The following is a 25,611-nucleotide window of genomic DNA, read 5'->3' as shown; positions in this document are numbered from 1 at the left end:
TGCCTGTCTGGGTACTGCTAGAATAAGACATAACACATACATAGCACTGAGAACATGGCAGGTGCTCAGAAACTGGGGTTGCTTTTATTTTGGGCCCTAAATTTCTTAAAAGTTTGAAAGCAACCAAGTATTTATTATAGCTGCTAAAACTACGCAAAAATAGTGTTTACGCTGACTTAGTGTAAAATTCCATTTGGAAAGTATGTCCTGTTTTAAAATGTTTGTATTCTTAGTCTCAACAATCTTGTATCTAGCAATTTACCCAGAGGAAACAAACAAAAATGTATATAACATCATGATGCTCACTGTATCTGTATCAGTAATTATTATAACAAACTATCCTGTTTAACTATTTAACAGGGCTAAGAAAATGATTTTGTAAGTTATAGTATACCAACAAAGAAAGACAATTGTGAAAACGACAAACTCATGAGATTTTTCCATGCATAAAGAAACAAGGAAAAAATGTTTAGGGGAAATTAAAATCACAAGTATGTACAATGTGATTTACAACAATGAAAATATAGAATTCACATATTCAAAGACTTTTATACAAAGACTAAAGAATTCAAAGTGAGATTGATATTACAGGCAATTTTCCCCTATTCTAAAAAATTGTGGCCGGGCGTGATGGTTCACGCCTATAATCCCAGCACTTTGGGAGGCCAAGGTGAGTGGATCATGAGGTCAAGAGATCGAGACCATCCTGGTCAACATGGTGAAACCCAGTCTCTACTCAAAATACAAAAAAATTAGCTGGGCATGGTGGTGAGTGCCTGTAATCCCAGCTACTCGGGAGGCGGAGGTTGCGGTGAGCCAAGATCGCGCCATTGCACTCCAGCCTGGGTAACAAGAGCGAAACTCCATCTCAAAAAAAAAAAAAGAAGTAAAATGTTGCCATATCCTAGCTGAAAGGTAATATTTAATCTATGAGAATTATATAGTCACCATAGTCATAATCTGCACTCCTAGTAAAGCCATGCTAACTGCATTCTTGGTAGCACAGCAAGACTGGGAACTATGTACACTTTTTCCTGCTATACTATTATCCAGCAAAATGCTTACTTGAGAAATTGGCTCTTAGCTGTACTTGGGTCACCAACAATGCAAACATTTATGTCCCCTCGAAGAGAGGTCCCCTCTCCTGTTGTCTTTGGAACGCCACCAAAGAGCATCAGTAAGACACCCCGTTTTACTTCATCATTGCCTGAAATGAAAAGAAGCTATACGTGAAAAATGAATTTTTCAATGAGAAGTTAAACACTTTTAGAGGAAACGATAAAGGCATGTTTACTAACCAAAAGGCAAAGTCAGCTAAAGCAAAGCATAAAACTGGAGTAATAATATCTGGCTCTGACCTTGGTTCTTGCTCCGTGGACTTAGGCACCTAAACCACAGTTCGAATGTTTTCTCCTATACCACAAATGTCACAGATGCCAGTGCTCACCATCCTAAGAGCCTTTACTTGTCCATGAGTCCTACTTCCTACACAAAACCTCACCCAATGCCTTAGCCCTGTCTCCTGATAAATAAACTACGTCCACCAAAGCCTACCACATTTGCTAGTCCTTTTTAATGGCTGTTCTCATAGTTCTTTCAAGTGTTTGAGGAAATGGTTCATAACATTTCTTTTCTAATACCTACAGTGACCAGCACTGAATAAATACGTTAACCGAATTCATGTGGATTAAATAAGATGCTGAATACAATTTACAGCTGCTTAGTTCATAAATCCAAGAAGAAAAAGTGTAATTTTCTTTAAAAAGAACACTGCTATTCAAAGAAACATTTTTCTGTGGAATTATCGACTCTGTGAACTCCATCAACAAAGTGCTATGCAAACTTACATTAGGCATTCCTTAATGTGGAAAATTAGGCTCTGTGTGGTGGCTCATGCCTGTAATCTGAGCATTCTGGAAGGCCAAGGAGGAGGATTGTTTGAGCCCAGAAGTTTGAGACTAGCCCACGCAACATGGTTGAAACCCCATCTCTAAAAAAATTTTTCTTTTTAAATTAGGTTGGCATGGTGGCAAGCATCTGTAATCCCAGCTAATATGGGGGCTGTGGTGGGGAACTGCTGAGGCCCAGGAGGTTGAGGCTGTCATGAGCCATGTTCGCTGCCACCGCACTCCAGTCTGGGCAACAGAGTGAGACCCTGTCTCAAAAAACAAAACAAAACAAAAGTGGTAGAAAATTAAAAACCCATTCCACAAACAAAACTTCTCTAACTTATATTTAGATAGAAATAAAGGGCAGAGTGCAGTGGCTCACCCGTGTAATCCCAGCGCTTTGGGATGCCAAGGCAGATCACTTGAGGCCAGGAGTTCGAGACCAGCCTGGCCAACATGGCAAAAATCCCATCTCTACTAAAAATACAAAAATTAGTCTGGCATGGTAGCAGGTGCCTATAATCCCAGCTACTTGGAAGGGCTGAGCCAGGAGAATCACTTGAACCCAGGAGGCGGAGGCTGCAGTGAGCCAAGATCACGCCACTGCACTCCAGCCTGGGCAACAAAGCAAGACCCATGTTTCAAAAGAAAAAAAAAGATACAAGCGCCAAAAGTGGTGGCCTACACCTGTAATCCCAGCTACTGGGGAGGCTGGAGGTAGGAGGACTGCTTTAGCCCAGTAGGGACTGCTTCAGCCTAGATAACATAGCAAGACCCTGTCTCTTTAAAACACACATGCATGCGCATGCATGCAAAACAACAAAAGGCTAGGAGACTAGTCTATCATATTGAAACACACTTAAGTGCAGTTCTGTCACAAGGCCAGGAAATAAGATGACAAAATGACCTTTTCTTAAAAAAAATTGTGATAGGCCGGGCTTGGTGGCTCACGCCTGTAATCCCAGCACTTTGGGAGGCCAAGGCGGGCGGATCACGAGGTCAAGAGATCGAGACCATGCTGGCCATGGTGAAACCCCGTCTCTACTAAAAATACAAAAATTAGCCAGGCGTGGTGGCACGCACCTGTGGTCCCAGCTACTCGGGAGGCTGAGGCGAAAGAATCGCTTGAACCCAGGTGGAGGTTGCAGTGAGCCGAGATTGCGCCACTGCACTCCAGCCTGGTGACAGAGTAAGACTCCGTCTCAAAAAAAAAAAAAAAAATATGATAAAAATAGATAATAAACTCATCATTTTAACCATTTTTCAGTGTATAGTTCAGTGGCAGTCAGTACATTATGTTGTATAACTGTCACCACTATCCCTTTCCAGAACTTTGTCGTCATCCCAAATAGCAACTTTATCCATTAAATAACTCATTTCTCTCATTTCCCCAGCCATTGGTAACCTCTATCCTACCTTCTCTCTATGAATTCGCGTATTAGAGGTACCTCGTGTAAGCGAAATCACGTACCTGTCCTTTTGAGGTGACCTTTTAGACTCACTAAAAACTTTCATTGTCTGATTTACATGCTTTAAGAAATCATTTGTGGCTATTTATAATCATTATTTTGATTTCAAGTTTATGCTATGGATGGAATGGAATTCTTACCATGTATAGTAGGGAATAGGCTGGTACAAAGATTGTGGTATAGATTTTTATCTTGACTCATCTCAAACACTTTCTCCCATTCTTTCACGGTCATTTGGTTCTTAATGCTCTCAGCTGTCTGTTCCTCATCTCTGAGCTCTTTCCCTCCAAACTAAGGGTAGAGAACAAAGGAAGAATTATTAGTACAGAAGCAATAAAAACAGTGTAAAGGAGAAGAAACTTCATTACAAACAACATAGCATGGGAAGTCAACCTAACAATTTATTGACTGTAAATTAAAAAATAATAATAAAATAAATTCCCCAAACTAGTAAGCCCTCAGTTAACAAAGACACTTAGGGTTTGTCATTTGTCCAGTGAGTGAAAAAGAAAAAAAAGCTACCACTACTGTTTTATACCTATATTTAAAACAATCTGAATGCTCAAGAGATGAGTAGAATGTTCATCACTGACATAAAGATGCAAATAACATGATGTTCACTCTCTTTTTTCCAACACTGAACTATTTTCCAAATTCTCATTTATGACACAGAATCAAGTTAACTGAACGATACTGCCCAGGGTTCATCGTTCTTAGAAATTTACTTCCCAGATTACTAAATCTTTTTATTTATATTTCCTCCAGAAGTATAACAGAGGAACTGTAAAACTTAAAAGCAGGGTGGATAATTTGTACCACTGCATGTAAAGCATTGAGCTCTTATGTAAGACATCAAATAAGACATTTTTTTTTCAAGATCAGAAAGACATACATCAAAAGATTTGGTTTTAAAACTCATGAAATCTCAACCCCATCCCCTGCTCTTAACATTGACTAGATAACCTAGATGTCTCAGAATCCTATCACTTTGTGGCAGTCTAAGGGCAGGTCTTTCTTAAGCTGTCATTCTAAGACTCACTGTTGGCCAGCATGGCCAAGAGAGCAAGATCTCATCTCTAAAAAAATTTTTTTTAACTGTGCACCTATAATCCCAGCTACTCAGGAGGTTGAGGTGGTAGGATCACTTAAGCCCAGAAGTAGAGACTGTAGTGAGCCATGACTTTGCCATTGCACTCCAGACTGAGTGAGAGACTCTGTTTCAAAAACAAACAAAAACCTAAAAACGACTTACCCTTGGGTTGGTTGGTGCAACACAGCAAGCAAGGAAGACCAGCCTGTAAGAAAGGTCCCTAACACCAAGGGCCCGGAGTCCTCGAATGCCTTCTGTCTCATATCCATCAACACCACTGACACGGGAATTAGTTTCTGCACGTGCTCCTGAAACAGAATGACAGGGTATTTCACAACTTAAACAATAAAGGAGCTGAACATCAAAATTGCTCAAATAAATGAAAGTATAAATCCAAAGACTTCACTTAAGCCTTGAAAACTTTCAGAAAGCACCATTTGTGGCAAAACCAATTTGTTTTTATTCTCATCACACTTCCTTGCTCAGCTTCTGATTGGCAGCCAAAAAGAAGACAATGAAGATGTGAGAAGCTATACTCTGCAGTTTAGGTAACTGAGAATTTGTTAAATCTGAGCCACAGATTACTGACCTGGTGTGCTAAGCTTGGAGACATCAGGCACAACAATCAGTGTCCCTGTAAAGTCACACTTGTCACCAGCCTGAGCTGATTCCACAGCTTCAGCCCTCAAAATTACTTCTAAACTGCGGGGTATACTCCCTCGAGGAAGCTCGGCTTGAGTCTCTTGAATACGAACCTGTAACGAAGACAAATAAACGGCCAAGAATGAGAAGCGATCCCCTTCAGATGCCATACAATCTAAATTAAAAAACACAAATACTGACATTCTAAACTATCTGACCTGTCAGCAGCCTTTTCACATGTATCAACATTCATCCTAAAAATTATCTACCCTAAAACTCCTTTTAGTCAAATAGTTAAATTTGGCAAGAGATTACATCATTTAAAAACTTCATGCTGATTCAAGTAGCAGAGAAAAAGGGAAAAAAAACTTCACTTTCACTCTCATTAAAAAATAGTTTTTTTCCTCCTCTTTGTTCAAAATGACTCTAAATATCTGTTCTATGTTCCACCTTCCCCTAAGCTTTAAGGAAATTTTATGGAAAATTTCAAATATACCTTTTATACCCTCTGCTTCAACAGAACTGCTAACATTATTTAGATACATATAGTTTTTTTTTTTTACTATATATTTGAACGAAGTTGTAAACATCAAGAAACTTCACACCTAAATATTTTAGCATTCATCTCTAAGAATAAAGACAATCCTCTATGTTACAATACCATTACAATGAAGTGTATCTAAAAATATTTAATTTTATAAAATTACATATCTTCTATTATCTAGTCTGTCTTCAAATGTCCTAATTGTCAAGAGTGTCCTTCATACAGTTGTGCTTTCCCCCCTAAAATGAGACCCAACCTAGACTCATACTTTATAAAATAAGGCATCTGCTACCCAAAGTTGTTGGTAGAATACATGCATCTTATAAGTTACCAGGTTAATATAAGAAAACTAAATAAGGAGAATGATTATCAGAGTAAAATAAATAATATTAAATTCATCTGATAATTATTCCATACTTGAGCTGCTTTAACTTTTCTTTCTTCTATATGCCCCATAAAATTAAGTCCTGCTGAAATTTGAGAGTTCCCCTTCATTCTTCTTCTTTTTTTTTTTAAGTAGAAGTTACAGCATGGGTCCAGGGGACCAACAAGCGTGGAAAATGTGTTGCCTGAGAGTTCCCCTTCATTCTTACTACTGCCATCCATCACTTCTTGCCCAGGTAACTAAAACTGCCTATTACCCTCTGTTAAATCCATCACTGACTTATTTAGTTTCCTTAAAAAAAAAAAAAGCAAAAAAACCCTACTTTCCCAACATATTCCCACTGCTTATTAAGATAGGCTCAAACTAGACCAGGCACAGTGGCTCACACCTGTAATCCCAGCACTTTGGGAGGCGGAGGCCAGCGTCATGAACATGGTGAAACCCCATCTCTACTAAAAATACAAAAATTGGCTGGACTTGGTGGCACGAGCCTGTAATCCCAGCTACTCAGAAGGTTGAGGCAGGAGAAACCGCTTGAACTCAGGAGGTGGAGACTGTAGCAAGCCATTTCGCACCACTGCACTCCAGCCTGGGCAACAGAGCAAGACTCTGTTTCAAAAAAAAAAAAAAAAAAAAAGATAGGCTGAAACTTCTCAGCCTAAGATTTAGGGATCCAAGTACCGCCAGGTCTTAGATCAAATTGTCTCTCAGATGATCTCCAATTTGGCTCCTTTACTTCAACTATGATAATCCTCACTGCCTCCAACCTAGCCTGTCCTTCTATTCATGCTTTCCTCCTTTCGATGCATCAAATGGAAATCTTACACTAACAAGTTGCTACTTCTTCCAAGTTTTCTTAATTCCAGTTCATAATAGTAACAACCTAGATACCATTTATTCTTTGACATATACATCTTATCAGTATGAAGGAACCTCTAATCCAAGTTATTAAAGGTTAAAACAGATGTATATACTAACAATTATCAATTTATGTTGAGTTTTGGGCTTAAATTTGTAGTCATTTTGATGATGCTTAACTTATATAAAGATTTAGTTTATGGCCAGGAGTGGTGGCTCACGCCTGTAATGTAGCACTTTGAGGGGCCAAAGCTGGAGGATCACGAGGTCAGGAGATCGAGACCATCCTGGCTAACATGGTAAAACCCCGTCTCTGCTAAAAATAGAAAAAATTAGCCAGGCATGGTGGCATGTGCCTGTATTCCCAGCTACTAGAGAGGCTGAGGCAGAAGAATCGCTTGAACCTGGGAGGCAGAGGTTGCAGTGAGCCGAGATCATGCAACTACACTGCAGCCTGGGCGACAGAGCAAAACTCCGTCTCAAAACAAAACAAAACAAAACTGAGTTGAACATTATCTAAATAAGCTATTGCAAGGGCCTAAAAGTGAATTATTACCATAGACAGACTCTGATTTAAACAGATGCTAACAAATACCTTTTGAAAATCAACAAATCTTGATTTATTTGTATCCAGTAAGAATCTCCTCCTGTTGGCACAAACTGGATTTCGGCAGATGTTCGGCTGTGTGTATTTGAACTGCTGTTCTACATCCCTTATCACTGTCTGACAGTCCAAGCACAGAAAAGTTCCGCTCACAAGCTCTGGGTGAACTGGGTGAGTTCGCACCACCTGCCCACTGATGCGAGTGAGCAAACCAATTCTGGATGAGGTGAGTTCTCGAATCCTGTTTAAAGACAAATGTCCCATTAGTAAACATTCATCTCCTAAGTAAGAATCTTTCCATTTTAGTGAGAGGGCATTCAATGATAATTTATGCTTAAAAAAAAATTCAAGAGATGAGGTATTCTTTGGACTCTTCTATAAGAACCATTTAGTCAATGTGCCCATTCCTAAATTATATGATGTCTATGCATCCATGTCTATAAATGAATAAAAAGAAAGGAAATAAAGGACACCAAAAAAATGAAAATTAAAATTATAAAACAGAATTATCCTATTTTTGTTTTATATGCAAATACTTTTTGCTTACCTGAAATTTCTAAAAAAAAAAGCATATGTTACATAATAAAGTTATCATGGGAAAAAATTTTGTACACAAAGTTCAGAAACACTTCCTTTATTTTACAAACCCATTATGTGAAATAATTTGGTAATTTTATAAAGTAATTTCAGTGGTTTAAGTTTTCAAAATATCACTTCAATTTTATCCAGTATATTTTTTTTTTCAGTTTGCCAGTATTTGATTGAAGATTTTTGCATCTATGTCCAGTATATTCTTAAAATAACTGCTAAAGGAGTGTTTGAAAATCATGTATTTAAACTATTAAAAATTTCCAAAGATTCATGAATTACTAGAATTTCTCCCAAATTTCCCTAAAAGGCACCTGAAAATACGATAATCCTAAGAATCTGCATTACTTCATTTATATCTAAACCCATCTCCACAGAAAAATATATTTCTCCAAAACTAAACTTTCTGGATAACTGGGTATAACTCCTCTACAAACTCCTTTTGTAGAAAGTCAACCTTCTACAAAATCTGAATGCAAACCACTATTTTTTCCTCCTGATATTTTACAGCATCAATCTTGTAAGTACTCATTTTATAATTATTGTGACTACCAATTATGAAAAACTAATTTTATAGAAACAAACCTGCTTTTTGCATGATTTAGGTAGAAAACCTAAGCCAAAAGACTACATAGGTAAGAAAACTGAGGCTCGGTGAGGTAAAAGTGATTTGTGTAATGTTAAAAAGCCAGTTAATAGCAGATCAAGGCAACCTCTCAAGTTTTCTGACTGTCAGCTAAGTGGTATCTATACCATTTGAATTCCTTTTCTTCTAGAGAAGTGTTTCTTACTTGTGTCTGGTAGGCAGGTCTTGGAATGCAACATAAAAATCCTTGGCAAGAGGGATCTCTTTACGGTCTTTGACGAACGTTTTCAAAGCCCGACACAGGTAAGGGTAAACTCTGAAAAACAAAGAAGTCAACTAATACCTTAGAGGTAAAGGCCTCCTTCCCTTTACATACCTAAGGAATTTCATGTGGTTACAACTAAGCCTTAAAGCTTAACTGTGCAGGACACTTCTATTATCTAGTCTGAGTTTAGGACCCTCTTTCAATTCTCTCCTATCCCACCAAAACAGAAACACCAAATATAAAATGCCACACCAGACCTAACCTATTATCAGGCTTGATTTTCTACCTCGCCCTCATTTGTCAGTACTATAATTTCTACTGCTACATGCTTTCACAATAAATTCTGTTGCTTATTTAACCCTCCAATTATTCTTGATTATCAGCTGTGACTAGAAACACAGACAAATCCTCCATCTCCCAATCTACCAAGAAATGAACAAGACTGTGCATCCTTATCCCTGGATTTTAATTTATCTTTCACAACTGTCCACAATTTATTTTAACCTGATTCTATTTCTACAGATTGTCACATTCATTTAATACTGACACAAAGTCTTGCGTACAAAGATGTTTCTTGCTGTACGTAACAATTCAAAACAAAAGCCTACTATTAAATATGTCTAACAATAGTATTTCTACAAAAAAACCCACCACAATTAGAACTATTAATATGATCTTAAGAAATTTTATATGAAATGGAGTAATTTCATAAAAACAGAAAGACATCAAAATATAACAGAAGATCCTCACAAAACTCTGCACTTGTAGACTTGGAAAGTTCCTGCAACTCTGTTGTAGTGGACCTGCTAATGATGTTGGTGGGATTACAAGTGTACAAGCAATTTAATTCTCTCTAGTTTTCTCTATTTTCTACAATATATACATATTACTTTTATAAGCAGAAACAAAAGTAAACTTTAAGGGAACAAGAATTACAATGTCAATGCTGTAAAGATACCCCTAGAACAGGACAAACACTTATTCCTGTGGGGGAAAAGGATCAATGGAATGAGACACAAAAGTTAGTAAGTACTGTTTTCCCTTGGGAAAACTATATGGAAAGTAAAGATTTTCAACAATTGTATTTGGAAAAAAAGCTCAGCTCCACAAAGGCCTAAATGAAAGTTCAGAGCAGTACTAAAATGACCACTGGCAGTATCAAAGGGCCTCTTCTCAGAGGGAAGTAACTGTGAAAGCTGTCCTTCTGCTACAAGTGAACACTCACAGTCTAAGAGCTGGCTTCCCAGATTTCAACCCCCATTCAAAGTAGATTAATATACCCATACCTATAGAACTCCTCTTGAATGGTGGTGGAAAGTTGCTGGTTAAATTGCTCCAGGTCCACAAAACTCACAACCAATGTGTTTCTCTCAGGACGAATCAGTTCCTCTGCTAATTGCAAGTACTTAATTTCTCCATCGCTGCTCTGGAACCTGTAGGTACATGTGAGATGACTAGATTAAGGACACAGGTAGTACAAAGAACCTGAGTGATTTATAATTCAGAATATTGGTTAAATTCCAACAACTGGCTCCGACAGGCTCATGTTTGCAGTTCTGTAACTTGGAGCAAGTTACTTATCCCCTCTGATAAGGTTTGGCTGTGTCCCCAACCAAATCTCACCTTGAATTCTCACATGTTGTGGGAGGGACCCAGTGGGAGGTAACTGAATCTTGGGGACAAGTCTTTCCCGTGCTGTTCTTGTGACAGTAAGTCTCATGAGATCTGATGGTTTTAAAGAGAGGAGTTCCAGCCAGGTGTAGTGGCTCATGCCTGTAATCCCAGCACTCTGGGAGGCCAAGGTGGGCAGATCGGGAGGTCAGATCAAGAGCATCCTGGCTAATACAGTGATACCCATCATACCCATCTCTCCTAAAGTACAACAACAAAAAAATTAGCTGGGCGTGGTGGCATGCATCTGTAGTCCCAGCTACCTGGGAGGCTGAGGCAGGAGAATCAGTTGAGCCTGGGAGGTGGAACTTGCAGTGAGCAGAGATTGCACCATGCACTCCAGCTTAGGTGACAGAATGAGATTGTCTCAAAAAAAAAAAAAAAAAAAAAAAAAGGGAGGAGTTCCTTTGCACTCTCTCTCTCTGCTGATGTCATCTATGTAAGACATCAGTGCCTTGCTCCTCCTTGCCTTCCGCCATGATTTTGAGGCTTGTGAAACTGTAAGTCGAGTTAAGCCTCTTTCTTTTGTAAATTGCCCAGTCTAAATTGTATGTCTTTATCAGCAGCATGAAAACAGACTAATATATCCTCTAAACATCCTTTTGTTATTCTTTAAAACAAAAACAGATTAGAACCTCAAGTCACCTCATAAAACTGCTGTGAAGATTAAATGAGAGAATACTTGTAAAAGTGATATGCACAATGTCTGGAGTATAGGAAAAGTAGGTCTTTGGATTTTAAATTAAAAAAAAATTTTTTTTGAGACAGAGACTTGCTTTGTTACCCAAGCTGGAGTGCAGTGGCGCAATCACAGCTCACTGTAGTCTCAACCTCTGGGGCTCAATAATCTCCTACCTCAGCCTCCTGAGTAGCTGGGACTATAGGTACATGCCAGCATGCCCAGGTAATTTCTGTATTTTTTGTAGAGACTGGGTTTCCCCATGTTGCTCAGGCCAGTCTCGAACTTCTGGGCTCAAGCAATCCACCTGCCTCAGCCTGTCAAAGTGCTGGAATTATAGGTATGAGTCAAAACACACACCCAGTTTCTTTCCTTTTTTTTGTCACCCAGGCTGGAGGGCAGGGGAACAATCTCAGCTCACTGCAACCTCTGCCTCCCAGGTTCAAGTGATTCTCCTGCCTCAGCCTCCCACATAGCTGGGACTACAGGTGTGTGCCACCACACCTGTCTAATTTTTGTATTTTTTAGTAGAGATGGGGGTTTCACCATGTTGGCCAGGATAGTTTTGATCTTCTGACCTGGTGATCCACCTGCCTCAGCCTCCCAAAGTGCTGGGATTACAGGCATGAGCCACTGTGCCCGGCCCTTTCATTTTTTTTTTTTTTTAACCCCCTGGCATGAGAGTCAACTAAGTATTTCTTGATTTAACATTTTTCAATCAACAACTACTAACAACCACCACGACCCAACAAAACAACTATTAACTGTTTTTTTATTACTGTCATGTATAATCCAGATTGGAAAATGTTCCAAGAAATTCAGTCTTAAAACCAAACATTCCACTTCTGTAGGGAATTTGCAAAATGATAGATTAGTCACAGATTTAAGAAGCAGAATAGAAATAAGAATACACAGAAATGAGGTGCTTCACTGCCCAAGACTGCAGGAAAATTGAAACATGCACAACAAATAAAGCTGTTTGTATTTTTCCTTCTAAAGCCCAAGCAGGATATCATATAAATTTATTTTTTGTTTCTTCAAACAATATGCAGATTCATTTTAAGAAAAAATAAATTCCTCCTCCAAATACAGCAACAGCATGTTCTGACTCCTTAAAATATTTGTTAAACAACTATGTGCAAAGTCCTATGACAGTGGTATCTCTGAGGCTGAAAATGGCAATGTTGTTCCTGCCTGCCCTAGGGTTAACTAACATCATCTGTCTAGGGAGTCAGACATGTAAACAATGAGGACAGACAAGAAAGATGGTCCTGTTAATGAGAAGAACAAGAAATGTGCTAGGGTAATAGAAACTAATTCTGTCTGAAAGAACATTTGTAAGAGTCATACATGTAAAAGGTGGCACTGGAATTCAGCTTCTGAAGGAGTTAAAAATTTCAACGAAAAACAGGTGGTGAAGTGACTTGACTATGGATGTTTGCAAGTATGTGATTAAGTCAGAGAAGATAGGGGAGAAGTGTGGATGATGATTGAGGCTGGTTTTGGCGGACAGACAGGAAAGAGTGGTGAAGAATTTAAACTTTATTCCACAAGCAATGGTGAATCAGTTGATTTTGTGATAGGGAGTTGGCATTTTTTTAAACAAAGTACAGGGATTGTCTCATCATTATCATCTAGCTGCAAAGTCAAGGCACTTACATTATGTGTTTAAATGAAACATTTATTGAAGAACCTTTGTAAAGTGGTGTGGTAGGTAGGCAGAGTTGAGGATGGGATTTGACTAAGAGATAAATACACTGCCGGAAGTAAATGAAAAACAACCATGGGAGCCTAAGGAAGAAAGGATTAGTGCCTCTCAAAAAGGTGTACAAGGTTTCACAAAGGTGTGAATTTTTAGCTGGGTTTTGAAGGAGGAATTGTCAGGCAGACAGTAACATTGTCATAGATAGTGAAATGGAAATTAAACTATGGTTTTAGTATTATCAAGATTTCATAAGACAGCAGTATTATTCACAATAGCCAAAAGGTGGAATCGACCTGCATCCATTGAATGGATAAGCAAAATGTAGTATATATACAGGTTGAGCAGCCCTCATCTGAAAATCCAAAATACGAAATGGTCCAAAATCCAAAACTTTTGAGTGCTGACATGATGTTCACTGGAGCATTTCAAACTAGGAATGCAACTGGTTAAGCATAACGCAAATACTCCAAATCTGAAAAACAAAAATCCAAGATACCAAACAGTTTTGGTCCCAAGCGTTTCTAAAAAGGGATACTCAACCTGTACAATGATGTTATTTATTTAGCCTTAAAAAGGAAAATTCTGACACATACTACCTTCGCAGAAGAACCTTATAGACACTATGCTAAATGAAACCTGCCAGACACAAAAGGACAATCACCATACGACTCCACTTATATGAGGTACCTAGAGTGGTCAAACACATAATGAAAGGAAGCAGAGTGGTGGCTGAAGGAGGGGGTAATGGAGGCGAGTTTGTGTTTAATGAGCACAGAATGCCAGTTTGGAAGATGAAAAGAGTTTGGAGATAGAGTGGTGACGGCTGCACGACGAGGTGAATGCCCTTAATGCCACTGGACTGTACACTTAAAAATAGCTAAAATGGTCAACTTTGTTATGTATATTTTACAATAAAAATTATTTCATAAACCATTCCAAACTGCTGACCCTTCATCCTGTAGGCCGTGGTATATCTGCTCTCGGAAAAGTAACCGGTGGGTGAGGCAAGTCAGGAAGGAGGCTGGGGTTATAAGGCCAGGAGCCCAGAGGCACAGAAAAAAGAGGGGTAGGGTAAGGAAAGGAAGGCCAGAGGGAGAGAGGAGCAAGGGACCCAGAACAAGGAATATGGTCAGCTACTCTACAGGGCAGGGATCCAGCCCCAGCAGCTTTTTTTTTTTTTTTTTTTTTAAGCAGTTCCCTGCTAAGCTTTCAGACCACAGTTCACGCTGAAACATTCGTCAGCACAAGAAGCGAGGGTGGCCCGGGCCCCGGGCGCCCCCAGCACCTGGCTGCGTGGCCCAGCAGGGCTCCGCCGGGATTCAATAGCAGTTCGGCCTCCCACTCGACCCAGCCGCACCCAGCGGCCCAGTTACTTATCCTCAGCGAGCCCGGGTTTCCGCGCCGGTCACCCGGGGCTATGCAAATAGCGGGCTCACGGGGTGGTGAACATCAAGTGAAAGAAACAAAGCGCTGAGCACTGGGCACCAGCGTCTTAGGGCTCGAGATAGGTTTTAGTCCTGAAAAAAGCCCAGCCTGTCCCAGGGTCCTCGCGGCCGCCGGGCTCGGAGCTTAAAGTTGGGGGCGGGCGGGGTGGCGCTTCCCGGGCTTGCGACCCCCAGGTTCCCGAACGCCCGCGGGCCATACGGCCCCGCCCGGCCCAGATACCGCGGGTTCTGGAGGCTGGCGGCGGGGAAGGCCCCACGCGCTCGCCGACTTACTCCTCCAAGAAGTCCAGGAACAGTTTCTGGCACTTCTCGGCCACCTCGTCGCGGACCTCCAAATGCTGGCTGCCGGCGCCAGGCTCCGCTGCCGCCGCGAGGTCCATATTTGCCTGGCGCCGAAAACTCGCCACGCCACGCTCGACCGCCACAAGCCGCTTCTTTCCAGACGCTGCAGCTTTTCGCGCGCCGCCGCCGCTTCCGCCTCGCCCCCTCTTCCGACTGGCACGGCCAGAACCAATCGTGACGCAGGAACCAAAGATTTCGCGCCAAACCTGTCCAATGAACGGCGTTGATTGGTCTCCCAGGGCCCCGCCCACGGAAAGGGATTTCGCGCCAAATGCAAAGTCCTCCGGAGAAAGCACAGGTCTGCCTTTGCGCCTGCGCAGTGTCGCCGTGGCCCGCGGATATTTTGGCTGGTGGAACACGTTAGAATCTGAGGTTTTTATCCGAGTGGTTTTTCAAATGTTCTTTAAATAATTTGACTGATATTAATTGAACGATCGGAGTAAAACCCTTTGGAAAAGAAAAATGAGTAAGATTCAAATCTCCAACTTTTGCTGTCTGGTTGGAGGAAATAAGCTGGAAACCATGGGGTAAAACCCTGTAAAAGAGTCAAAGATATGTCTAAACAGCGCCTTGGTAAGGTGGCACAATTATTATGGTGGTGCTGACCGAAGAAAATCAGCGAAATATTTGACACTGGCCAGGCGCAGTGGCTCATGCCTGTAATCCCAGCACTTTGGGAGGCGGAAGCCGATGGATCACCTGAGGCCAGGAGTTCGAGACCAGCCTGGCCAACATGGAGAAACCCCGTCTCTACTAAAAATACAAAAATTAGCCAAGCGTGGTGGCGCATGCTTGTCATCCCAACTACTCAGGAACCCCGGGGCAGAAGAATCGCTTGAACCCAGGAGGCGGTGGTTGCAGTGAGCCGAGATCGCACCACTGCGCTCCAGCCTAAGCTACAAACTGTGACTCCATCTCTAAATAAATAAATAAATGAAAAACAAATAAATATTTGACTCTGATTTAATCTTTTTCTTCAGATGAAGTCTGTCGCTCAGGCTTGAGTACAGTGGCACAATCAGCTCACTGCCCACTCATCACCATGTCGGGCTAAGTAGAGATAGGGTTTTGTCATGTTGGCCAGACTGGTCTCAAACTCCTGACCTCAGGTGATCTGCCCGCCTCAGCGTCTCAAAGCGCTGGGATTACAGGCATGAGCCACAGCGTCTGGCTTTAATCCCCTTCTTAAAATGCACTATTGGCTTCAGTTCTTTTATTCTTTCCCCCATCTTTTCCTGACTTTGGTTTCACTTGGATTTTCTGCCATCTCTTTGATTTCACTCGGTTTTTCTGCCACCTCGTTGGCTATTCTTGGTTAGCATCTTTTGTAGGTGCCTCTTCTTCAGCGAGTCTTTTAAATGTTCTAGTTCCAGAGCCTGCTTTTTCCATAAAGTTCTTTTGGGTGACCCTTCTCACTCCCTTGGCATTAATTAACATCTGGGTACTGATGATATCTATATATGTTTTGTTTCACCAACCAGTACCTTCTTTGCCCTCTAAGACATTAAGAAAAACGGGGACCACTTCCAGTTTTTGAGGCTTCTAGCATAGTAAAAATACTTTTTCTTCCTTTTTTTGAGATGGGATCTTGCTATGTTGCACAGGCTGGCCTTGAACACATGGTCTCCAGCAATCTGCCTGCTTCTGCCTCCTGAGTAGCTGGGACTTTTTTGCCACCAAATCTAACTTATTAAAAAAAATTTTAAATGCCAAGCAGAGTGGACAGGAGCTCAAGCAATTCTTTTAACATATGTACAAATACACTATTCACAAGATATTTACAGAGTTTAACAAAAATACTCAATGCTGGTGTGTTGCAGTGCATCTGCAGTCGTATGTATTACCTCATTTGAAAATGAACACTTGAGGCCCTGTGTCCTACAGCCCTTTACCAGCTCCAGAGTCTGCCTGCCTCCTGGACATTGCCACTTGTACATATTTTAGAAACCTTGAACTCAGCAGTGCGTCCTGGATATTCACAACCCTAGTGCACTAAGAACAGATCCACAGGCTATCTGGAAGCTAACCAGATTCTGCTCTATCCTCTCGAAAGGCTTCACTCTTTTCTTTCCCATTTTTCCTCTTCTCCGTTCCCTTCCTCTTCTATCCTCAGGATAGATTTCTCAGAACTAAAGGCCCATGTACAGAAGGAAAAAAACAAAAATGATAGTGCAGAGCTCTGGGCTAATTTTCGGCTATGCTCATTGAGAAACAAGGCTTCCTCTTCTCAGCTTCCATATGTCATAGGTGTTCCCTTCCTCCTTCAGACATGCATTCTGGATCAGAATAGTAGATGAGGTCTATAAGTGAGATTTGTGTGGTTACTTTCCACAACAGGAGGAGGGTATGGGTTGTGGTATGAAACATCTCTGTCACACCCCAAAAAGTTGTATACTGTGTGCATGTGCTGGTGCCCAGGCCTAACTGCTATCCTTAGAAAGGCCTGCTCACATTGGGAACTTGACTGGTAAATAATTCTCTATACTGGTATAACACTATCCCCTAACTGATAAGGATGGCTCATTGTACCTAAACTGAACAAACAATGTGGTTTATGCTGAATACCTGGTATTCTGGAATTTTTTTTTTTTGAGACAGGGTCTTGCTGGGTTACCCAGGCAGGAGTTCAGTGACACAATCACAACTCATTGCAGCCTCGGACCTCCTGGGTTCAAGTGATTCTCCTGCCTCAGCCTCCTGAGTAACTGGTACTACAGATGCATGCCACCATACCTGGCTAATTTTTGTATTTTTTGTAGAGATGGGGTTTTGCCATGTTGCACAGGTTGGTCTTGAACTCCTGGGCTCCAGCAGTCCTGTAGCCTTGGCCTCCCAAAGTGCTGGGATCGCAGGTGTGAGCCACCATGCCAGGGCCTCCATGATTTTTTTTTTTTTTTTTTTAAGACAAGGTCTTGCTGTGTCATCCAGGCTGGGGTGCAGTGACACAATCATGGCTCACTGCAGCCTGGGCTCAGATATTCCTCCCACCTCAGCCTCCCAAGATGTGCACCACCATGCCCAGCTAATTTTTATATTTTTTGTAGAGACAAGATTTCATCATATCACCCAGGCTGGTCATGAACTCCTGGGTTCAAGCAGTCCTCCCAAAGTACTGAGATTACAGATGTGAGCCACTGCGCCCAGCCACCCATGATTCTTTTAAAATATTATTTTAGAATAGCTTTAGATTTACTAAAAGTTGCAAAAGATAGTATAGAATTTTCGCCTGCCCCACCGGAGATTTAGGCCCTAGCTCGACTCTCGCGGCCTTTGGCGCTAGCCCAGCTCCTTGCCCTGGCTAGGAGGCCGGCTTGCGAGGTTGGAGTGGTCCGAGCTGAGGGCGCGGAGACCGGAGGGCGGCGACGACGACGACGTTGATATCGGCGGTAACGACGGCCTCAGCAGGTGGGGAAGATGAAAGGTAGCCGGATCGAGTTGGGAGATGTGACACCACACAATATTAAACAGTTGAAAAGATTGAATCAGGTCATCTTTCCAGTCAGCTGCAATGACAAGTTCTACAAGGATGTGCTGGAGGTTGGCGAGCTAGCAAAACTTGCCTGTTTCAATGATATTGCTGTAGGTGCGGTATGCTGTAGGGTGGATCATTCACAGAACCAGAAGAGACTTTACATCATGACACTACGATGTCTGGCACCTTACCGAAGGCTAGGAATAGGAACTAAAATATTAAATCATGTCTTAAACGTCTGTGAAAAAGATGGTATTTTTGACAACATCTATCTGCATGTCCAGATCAGCAACGGGTCGGCAATTGACTTCTACAGGAAGTTTGGCTTTGAGATTATCGAGACAAAGAAGAACTACTATAAGAGGATAGAGCCCGCAGATGCTCATGTGCTGCAGAAAAACCTCAAAGTTCCTTCTGGTCAGAATGCAGATGTGCAAAAGACAGACAACTGATCAAATTACAAATGAACGTTCTTGCATTTGCTTGTCGCCAAATAAAAGAGAGACCCATTGATTCCCCCGTTTTCTTTTAAAGCTTTTCTCCCTCCTTGTTCTTGTTTTTCCTTCTTCCTTTTGTTTCCTCTAAGAGTTTTAGTACTTTCAAGGACTTTAAAAAAAATCATGTTTGGATTGTTTTCTCTTATTTTTGTGAGGTGGTTTGAAGGAAGGAAAAGGTAGATCTGTTTAATTTTGCAGTTAAAGTTAGATGGTCCTAAAAATTTAGTTGTCAAATAATTTCAAATTTAATGTCCTGCTTTCACATTGAATGGCAGAGCCCACAAAATATTGTATATTTCAAAAGACAAATAGAAGCAGCAGCAATATCTTATTCTCTAATTCATAGACAAGTTGAGTGTGCTTGTGGTACTTTGGGTTTTTAAAGACTTCGTGGGATACTAAACCCTAGGCATTGCCTTCACTCCACCTTTAGTCCTTCTGAGCACAGTCTCGGAAGTTGGAACATCGTTATCCTTGTAAGAAATACTAAGCTTATTTTGATTATTAAGCAATTATTTCTTCTCTTCTTGCTGGTGGATGGGGCAGTTTGGTTTAGGTAGTGTTATACTTTTGTCTAAATATTTGAGTTTAACTGCTTTTTTGCTATTGAGTGGGCTGGTTACTAGCAGGTTGGTTTTTCCTGCTGTTGATTGTTACTAGTGGCATTAACTTTTAGAATATGAGCTGGTGAGATTAATTTGTTTTAATATCCCAGCCAGAGATATGGCCTTTAACTGACCTAAAGAGGTTTGTTGTGATTTAATTTTTTCCCTGTTCCTTTTTCTTCAGTAAATCCAAAAATAGTCTAACCTTAAAAATTGAGTTGATGTCCTTATAGATCACTGCCCCTAAATAAACCTGAAGCAGGTGTTTTCTGTTGAACATATTCAAAAATACCTAAAGGAAGCTTAGATGGATAATAAATTCAATTAATGTCATCTAGTGCCAGCTGTTAAAAGTGTAACCACTGAGCATTTGATTTTACAGGGAAAAATATTTAGGCAGTATTTTTGAGAATAACATAGCTGTGCTATTGCATATCTGTTGGAGAGCATCCCAGATTTGCTTACACTCCGTGCCTATGATACTGAGTTTAAGGATTTGGGGCAGGGGTAATTGTTAAACATATTGCTTCTATTCTTGGAAAAGCAGAAGTGTAAAGTGTTAATAATACAAATGGCGCTGTTACCTTCTCCACTGAGAGGACTGGTTTATGCCAGATCATTTTCTGGCACATAGGGAGTGGCCTTGACAGGTTGATAACTTTGTAAGATGGGAGACATCTGAAATATTTATATTTTCCTCTTGTGGTCCCATCTCCAATAGTTAGAAATTTTCTCAGACTTTAAAATAATGCACAGGGCTTGAGCTTTCTGTCATTTGACTTTAAAAGGAAGTTTCATTCATAGTATTTATCCTGTTATGTAAAATTCTGGTATAAAAGTCTCATCTCCAAATATGTTAAATGACAAAATTATTTTACAAAATGTTTATGCACACTTTATAACCTTAAGTTTTTGAGAATGTGAAAGTACAAAGTGCAGTAGACTTCAAGTCTCGAGTGCCTAGAATAATACAGAAACAGAAAACAGTTGATGAATGAGTTTATAGAGTTCTGATCTTAAGATGGTAAAAATGTAAAAAGACCTTGCTGGTTTTGGGGGGATGTTCATTTCTTAAACAATCCAAATCTAAGCTTAGAATAAAAGTTTAGCATTAAGCACCTTTATCTTCATGGATAAGCTTCAGCTTGCTCTTTCCAAGAGAAGAGTGCTTGAGTTACAGAAGGTGTAGTTTGAAGAATATAGCAGCCTTTTTGTAAACTTCCCAGATATCAAAATGGACTTTGATATATAAATGGTTTTCTGAGATGACACTGCCTCTATTTCTATAACCATTTCACCTGGACTATCTAATCAGTCCTATGAATGTATCCCTAAATGTGGTTGTTGAAAACCGAATAGCTGCCTCATGACAAGTACATGTTATTTAAGGAGGAAAAAATATTAAATTTTGAATTGTGTAGGCTCCCTATTAATATATATAGAGTTTCTTTTTCCACGCTAGTTAGTGACTTAAACTGTAAATGTTTATAAAAGGTTAATTGTTCTATGTCAAACTTATATTAAATAATTCTATCCACTTATGGAGGAGGAGGAGAAAAATGTGGAAGAGGTAAAAAGCTGGGTACAACTTCATATGCCTATGAGTCAGTAAAGATCAAACTAATGTCCCATGTTGAGCTGATTATTTTGATATATGATAATAATTATCTTTGAGGTAGAACAATTCTGTTAACTAGAAAATCACAGGATATATCCATCATATTTTTCAGGACAAATAGTTTTTACTGTGGGGCAAATAGGTTAAAATTACACTTTATGGTAGTTGCATTTAGGTTTTAAGGCAAAGAATCTGTAGAGAAATCTATGCAATATATAGTTTGTCCAGATTAGTTTTCATTTGGGAGAAATTCTGAAATATCTCTAAAGCAGTTTGTTTACTCATCAATTGAAAAGTCCTCCAAAAAGAGAACTATTGGGAAACCATGGTGTGGTGGTGGAAAAGCAAAGCTCCCTCCGTTTTTTGGAGGGAATAACTTTAAAAAAATACTTGGCCGGGCGCGGTGGCTCACGCCTGTAATCCCAGCACTTTGGGAGGCCGAGGCGGGTGGATCACGAGGCAGAGAGATGGAGACTATCCTGGTCAACATGGCGAAACCCTGTCTCTACTAAAAATACAAAAAATTAGCTGGGCATGGTGGCGCGTGCCTGTAATCCCAGCTACTCGGGAGGCTGAGGCAGGAGAATTGCCTGATCCCAGGAGGCGGAGGTTGCGGTGAGCCGAGATCACACCATTGCACTCCAGCCTGAGCGAAACTCCGTCTCAAAAAAAAAAAATACTTAAATGGCTAAGTTTACTTGGTGCAGTTAAGAATTAAACTTGTCAATTTTAACATTGCTGTTACATCTGAAATAAACTTATGTGTTGTTCTGTTAAAAAAAAAAGATAGTATAGAATTTTCAAATATGCCTTGTCTATTTTCCCTTACTCTTACAATCTTACACTCTTTTAATACATTTATTACAACTCAGGAACCAACTTTGGTATGTTAGTATTAACTAATATTGCACAATTTATTCAGATTTCACTAATTTTTCTCTAATACACTTTTTCTCTTCCCAGATCTCGTCCTGATGCCACATTACACTTAGTGGTCATGTCTCCTTCGACTCTTCTGATTTGTAACAGTGTCTCAGACTTTCTGTGGTTTAATGCCATTGACAGTTTTGAGGAGTGCTAGTCAGATATTTTGCAAAATGTCCCTGAATTGGGATTTGTCTAATATTTTTCTCATGATTAGACAGTGATTATGGGTTTGGGAAGGATGATCACAGAGGTAAAGTACACTTCTCACCATCACCTTATGATTTTGAAGCAAATCTCAGCCATTGTATCATTTCATTTGCAGATATTTCAGAATGATTTTCTAAAATATAAGGGCTCTTTTTCCTGAGACATATTTTTAGCTGGGAAGGAAATGTCCTTCAAACAGCTGTAGCAGTACAGGTTAGTAATGCTCATTATTTAGAATCTAACTGTAATATTTTCCAGAATCACTGACACATCAACTTGCACTGAATAAAACCAGCAGATTAAAAAGTTACATGATTTATTTTGGGTGGTGTGCAAAATTCAATAAGGTATTTCTCAAATTATATTATGAAATCTTTTAATGCAGTCAACCCTCATCTTATAAAATATTTCATATATTTTACATTTTTAGTTTTTTGAGACAGCATCTCACTCTGTCACCCAGGCTGTAGTGCAGTGGTGCAATCACAGCTCACAACAGCCTTGACCTCCTGGGCTCAGGTGATCCTCCCACCTCAGCCTCCCAAGTAGCTGGGGCTACAGGTGTGCACCACCATACTCAGCTAATTTTTGTATTTTTTTGTAGAGATGGGGTTTCATCATGTTCCCCAGACTGGTCTCAAACTCCTGAGCTCAAGCAATACTCTTGCCTGAGCCTCCCAAAGTGCTGGGATTACAGGCCTGAGCCATTGTGCCCAGCCTGTTCTACTTCTTATTAACAACAAGAACAAAAAAATATATGCTAGCTGCTAACCAGTTTTTAGCAGGATGACTTTCTTTTCTTTTTTTTTTGAGATGGAGTTTCGCTGTTGTTACCCAGACTGGAGTGCAATGGCACGATCTGGGCTCACCACAACCTCCGCCTTCTGGGTTCAAGCAATTCTCCTGCCTCACCCTCCCGAGTAGCTGGGATTACAGGCATGCACCACCATGCCCAGCTAATTTTTGTATTTTTAGTAGAGACGGGGTTTCACCTCGTTGACCAGGATGGTCTCGATCTCATGACCCACCCTCCTCGGCCTCCCAAAGTGCTGGGATTATAGGCGTGAGCCACTGCGCCCGGCCAGCAGGATGACTTTCTTCTTAATTATTTAAATAGGCAGTTTGACCTTGATCTACCAAAATAAGTTTGACTATGATGTCTAACAAAATAAGTGGAAATAATGGCAATTTTTAAGTTATTTTTATATAATTCTTAGTTTTTTCCAAAAGCTGAACACCAGAATTACACACACACACACACACACACACACACACAGTTACAATTACTTTTGTGGGCCAACCTGAGAAGATCATGGGCTCCCAGATTAAATATTATTTCTGCTTATGTCTGTGAGGGGTTTCTGGAGGAGATTAGCATTTAAGTAGACAGACTCTGTACAATAGATTGGCCTGCCCAGTGTGAGTGGGCACCATCCAAACCATAGAGGGCCTGAATAGAACAAATGACAGAGGAAAGCAGAGTTTGCCCTCTTTTTCCTGCTTTACTGGGACATCTCATCTCATCTTCTGCCTTCAGATGAGATTTATACCATCGGCTCCCCTGGTTTTCAGCCCTTCAGATTGAACCACTCACCAGCTTTCCCGGGTTATGCCAGCTCATAGGATTTCCCAGCTTCTGTAACTGCATGAGCCAATTCCTCGTAATAAATCTCCCTCTCTCTTTCTCTCCTATTAGTTCTGTTCTCTGAAGAACATGGCTAATACACCTACTTTTAACTTTCATATACTCCTCAATTCATAATAACCTATCATTTTAAATATACCTTACATTATGTTATACATTAAGAAATATGAAGCTGCATACAAATTTACTCGTTGTTATAGCTACCATAAAATGCTTTTATGTTCCCCTTAAGATCCTCCCAGGTTCACTTGTCTCTCATTCCAGCTCCATGTGAGTGGGCTCTGAGTGCTCGATGATGACTTTTGCCCTCTGTGGCTCCCAGGCTTCTCTGTTGCCCCCTTGAGGAACTGGCTCATGCCTCTCAGAAGCACTGTGAAGGAGAGAGGAAGTTAAGGCCCTGGAGAATCTTTGACATTGGTCAAAGACAAAAGTCAGTGATTAAATTTCTTTTCCTTCTCTCTCTCTCTCTCTCTCTCTCTTTCTTTCTTTCTCTTTCTTTCTATCTTTTTGTTGTTATTTTTGTTTTGGAGTCTTGCTCTGTCTCCCAGGCTGAAGTGCAGTGGCACAATCTTGGCTCACTGCAACCTCTGCCTCCTGGGTTCAAGCAATTCTGCTGCTTCAGCCTCCTAAGTAGCTGGGACTACAGGCATGTGCCACTACAACCAGCTAATTTTTTTTGTATTTTTAGTAGAGACAGGGTTTCACCGTGTTACCCAGGATGGTCTCTATCTCCTGATCCACCTGCTTTGGTCTCCCAAAGTGCTGGGATTACAGGCATGAGCCACCACACCTGGCCAAATTTCTTCTCTTTAACCAATCCTCTGCAGATGGATATTTAGGTTAGGTTATTTGCTCTCTGCTCCCTCGTTAGAAATAATAGTGCAATTAGCATCTTTGCAGGTTGCATTTCTGGAGGAGCTAGTCCTGGGTCAAAGGGTATGAACATTTTATGTTTTCATAAAATACCCAATTGCTTTTCAATAAGGTCATATCAATTTATTCTCTTATCAATGGACATGGCATTTTCATTTTAAGTAAAATAAGAGCCTTAAGGCAAATTGATTAAGTTTCAACCTTAGAATTAAGGTTTCAGTCTGTCAGTGGGAAAGATTATTTGGGGATTAGAAGCTTCCTGATGTCTCTAAAATCTCAGCCATTCCCACACTGCTCCATTCATTCATTTATTCAGTCATATTCTGTATCAAATACTGTGATAAGTACTAGTGACATTGTAGTGAACAAAACAGACAAAAGTCCCTGCTTCTCATGGAGCTTACATTCTAGGGGCTGAGGTGCAATGAAACATACTAAAGAGTTTTGTACAATTCATTCCTTTGTGATTTCAAGCCTCAACAAGAAAATCACTTCTGTTATTATAATGTAGAGCCCAAAAATCACCCAGTATTTCACAGAGATATAAAACTCATCTCCATGACTTGAGATTGAAAAAGAAAATTTCACATCCTACTCTTCAAGACATAAAAGAGATCTGGGTTGGGTGCGGTGGCTCACGCCTGTAATCCCAGCATTTTAGGAGGCGGAGGCGGGTGGATCATGAGGTCAAGAGATCGAGACCATCCTGGCCAACATGGTGAAAACCCCATCTCTACTAAAAATACAAAAATTAGTTGGGTATGGTGGCACGTGCCTGTAGTCCCAGCTTCTCGGGAGGCTGAGGCAGGAAAATCGCTTGAATTCAGGAGGTGGAAGTTGCAGTGAGCTGAGATCACGCCACTGCACTCCAGCCTGGTGAAAGAGCAAGACTCCATCTACAAAAAAAAAAAAAAGAGAGAGAGAGAGATCTATACTCCTCATGTGCAGTTGTAGCAGGCTGCACAGGCAGCATGAGTTGACCGTCACTTTCATTAGCTCCAGGAG

The 25,611-nt window shown here is 40.6% G+C and overlaps 1 protein-coding gene and 1 pseudogene across 1 annotated transcript in view; one reads left to right on the top strand and one right to left on the bottom strand.

Moving 5' to 3' along the window:
• Positions 1 to 14,896, bottom strand: part of MCM6 (minichromosome maintenance complex component 6) — a 42,810-nt gene extending 27,914 nt beyond the window's left edge. The window contains exons 1-8 of the mRNA XM_002749478.4: positions 14,694 to 14,896; positions 10,207 to 10,353; positions 8,861 to 8,971; positions 7,473 to 7,722; positions 5,038 to 5,203; positions 4,611 to 4,756; positions 3,499 to 3,649; positions 1,066 to 1,207 (exon numbers count right to left, since the gene is read on the bottom strand). Coding sequence (XP_002749524.2) covers positions 1,066 to 1,207; positions 3,499 to 3,649; positions 4,611 to 4,756; positions 5,038 to 5,203; positions 7,473 to 7,722; positions 8,861 to 8,971; positions 10,207 to 10,353; positions 14,694 to 14,800 — 1,220 coding nt within the window. The 5' untranslated portion in view covers positions 14,801 to 14,896. The remainder of the gene's footprint in view (positions 1 to 1,065; positions 1,208 to 3,498; positions 3,650 to 4,610; positions 4,757 to 5,037; positions 5,204 to 7,472; positions 7,723 to 8,860; positions 8,972 to 10,206; positions 10,354 to 14,693) is intronic.
• A 3,242-nt stretch (positions 14,897 to 18,138) lies between these two features.
• On the top strand, positions 18,139 to 18,747 carry LOC100407926 (N(alpha)-acetyltransferase 50, NatE catalytic subunit pseudogene; annotated as a pseudogene).
• The last annotated feature ends 6,864 nt before the right edge of the window (positions 18,748 to 25,611 follow it).

This window comes from Callithrix jacchus, chromosome 6, assembly GCF_049354715.1.
Source record: "Callithrix jacchus isolate 240 chromosome 6, calJac240_pri, whole genome shotgun sequence".
Lineage (NCBI taxonomy): Eukaryota > Metazoa > Chordata > Mammalia > Primates > Cebidae > Callithrix > Callithrix jacchus.
Note: the sequence above shows the minus strand (reverse complement) of the source record. Positions and strands in the feature narration are given on the sequence as shown.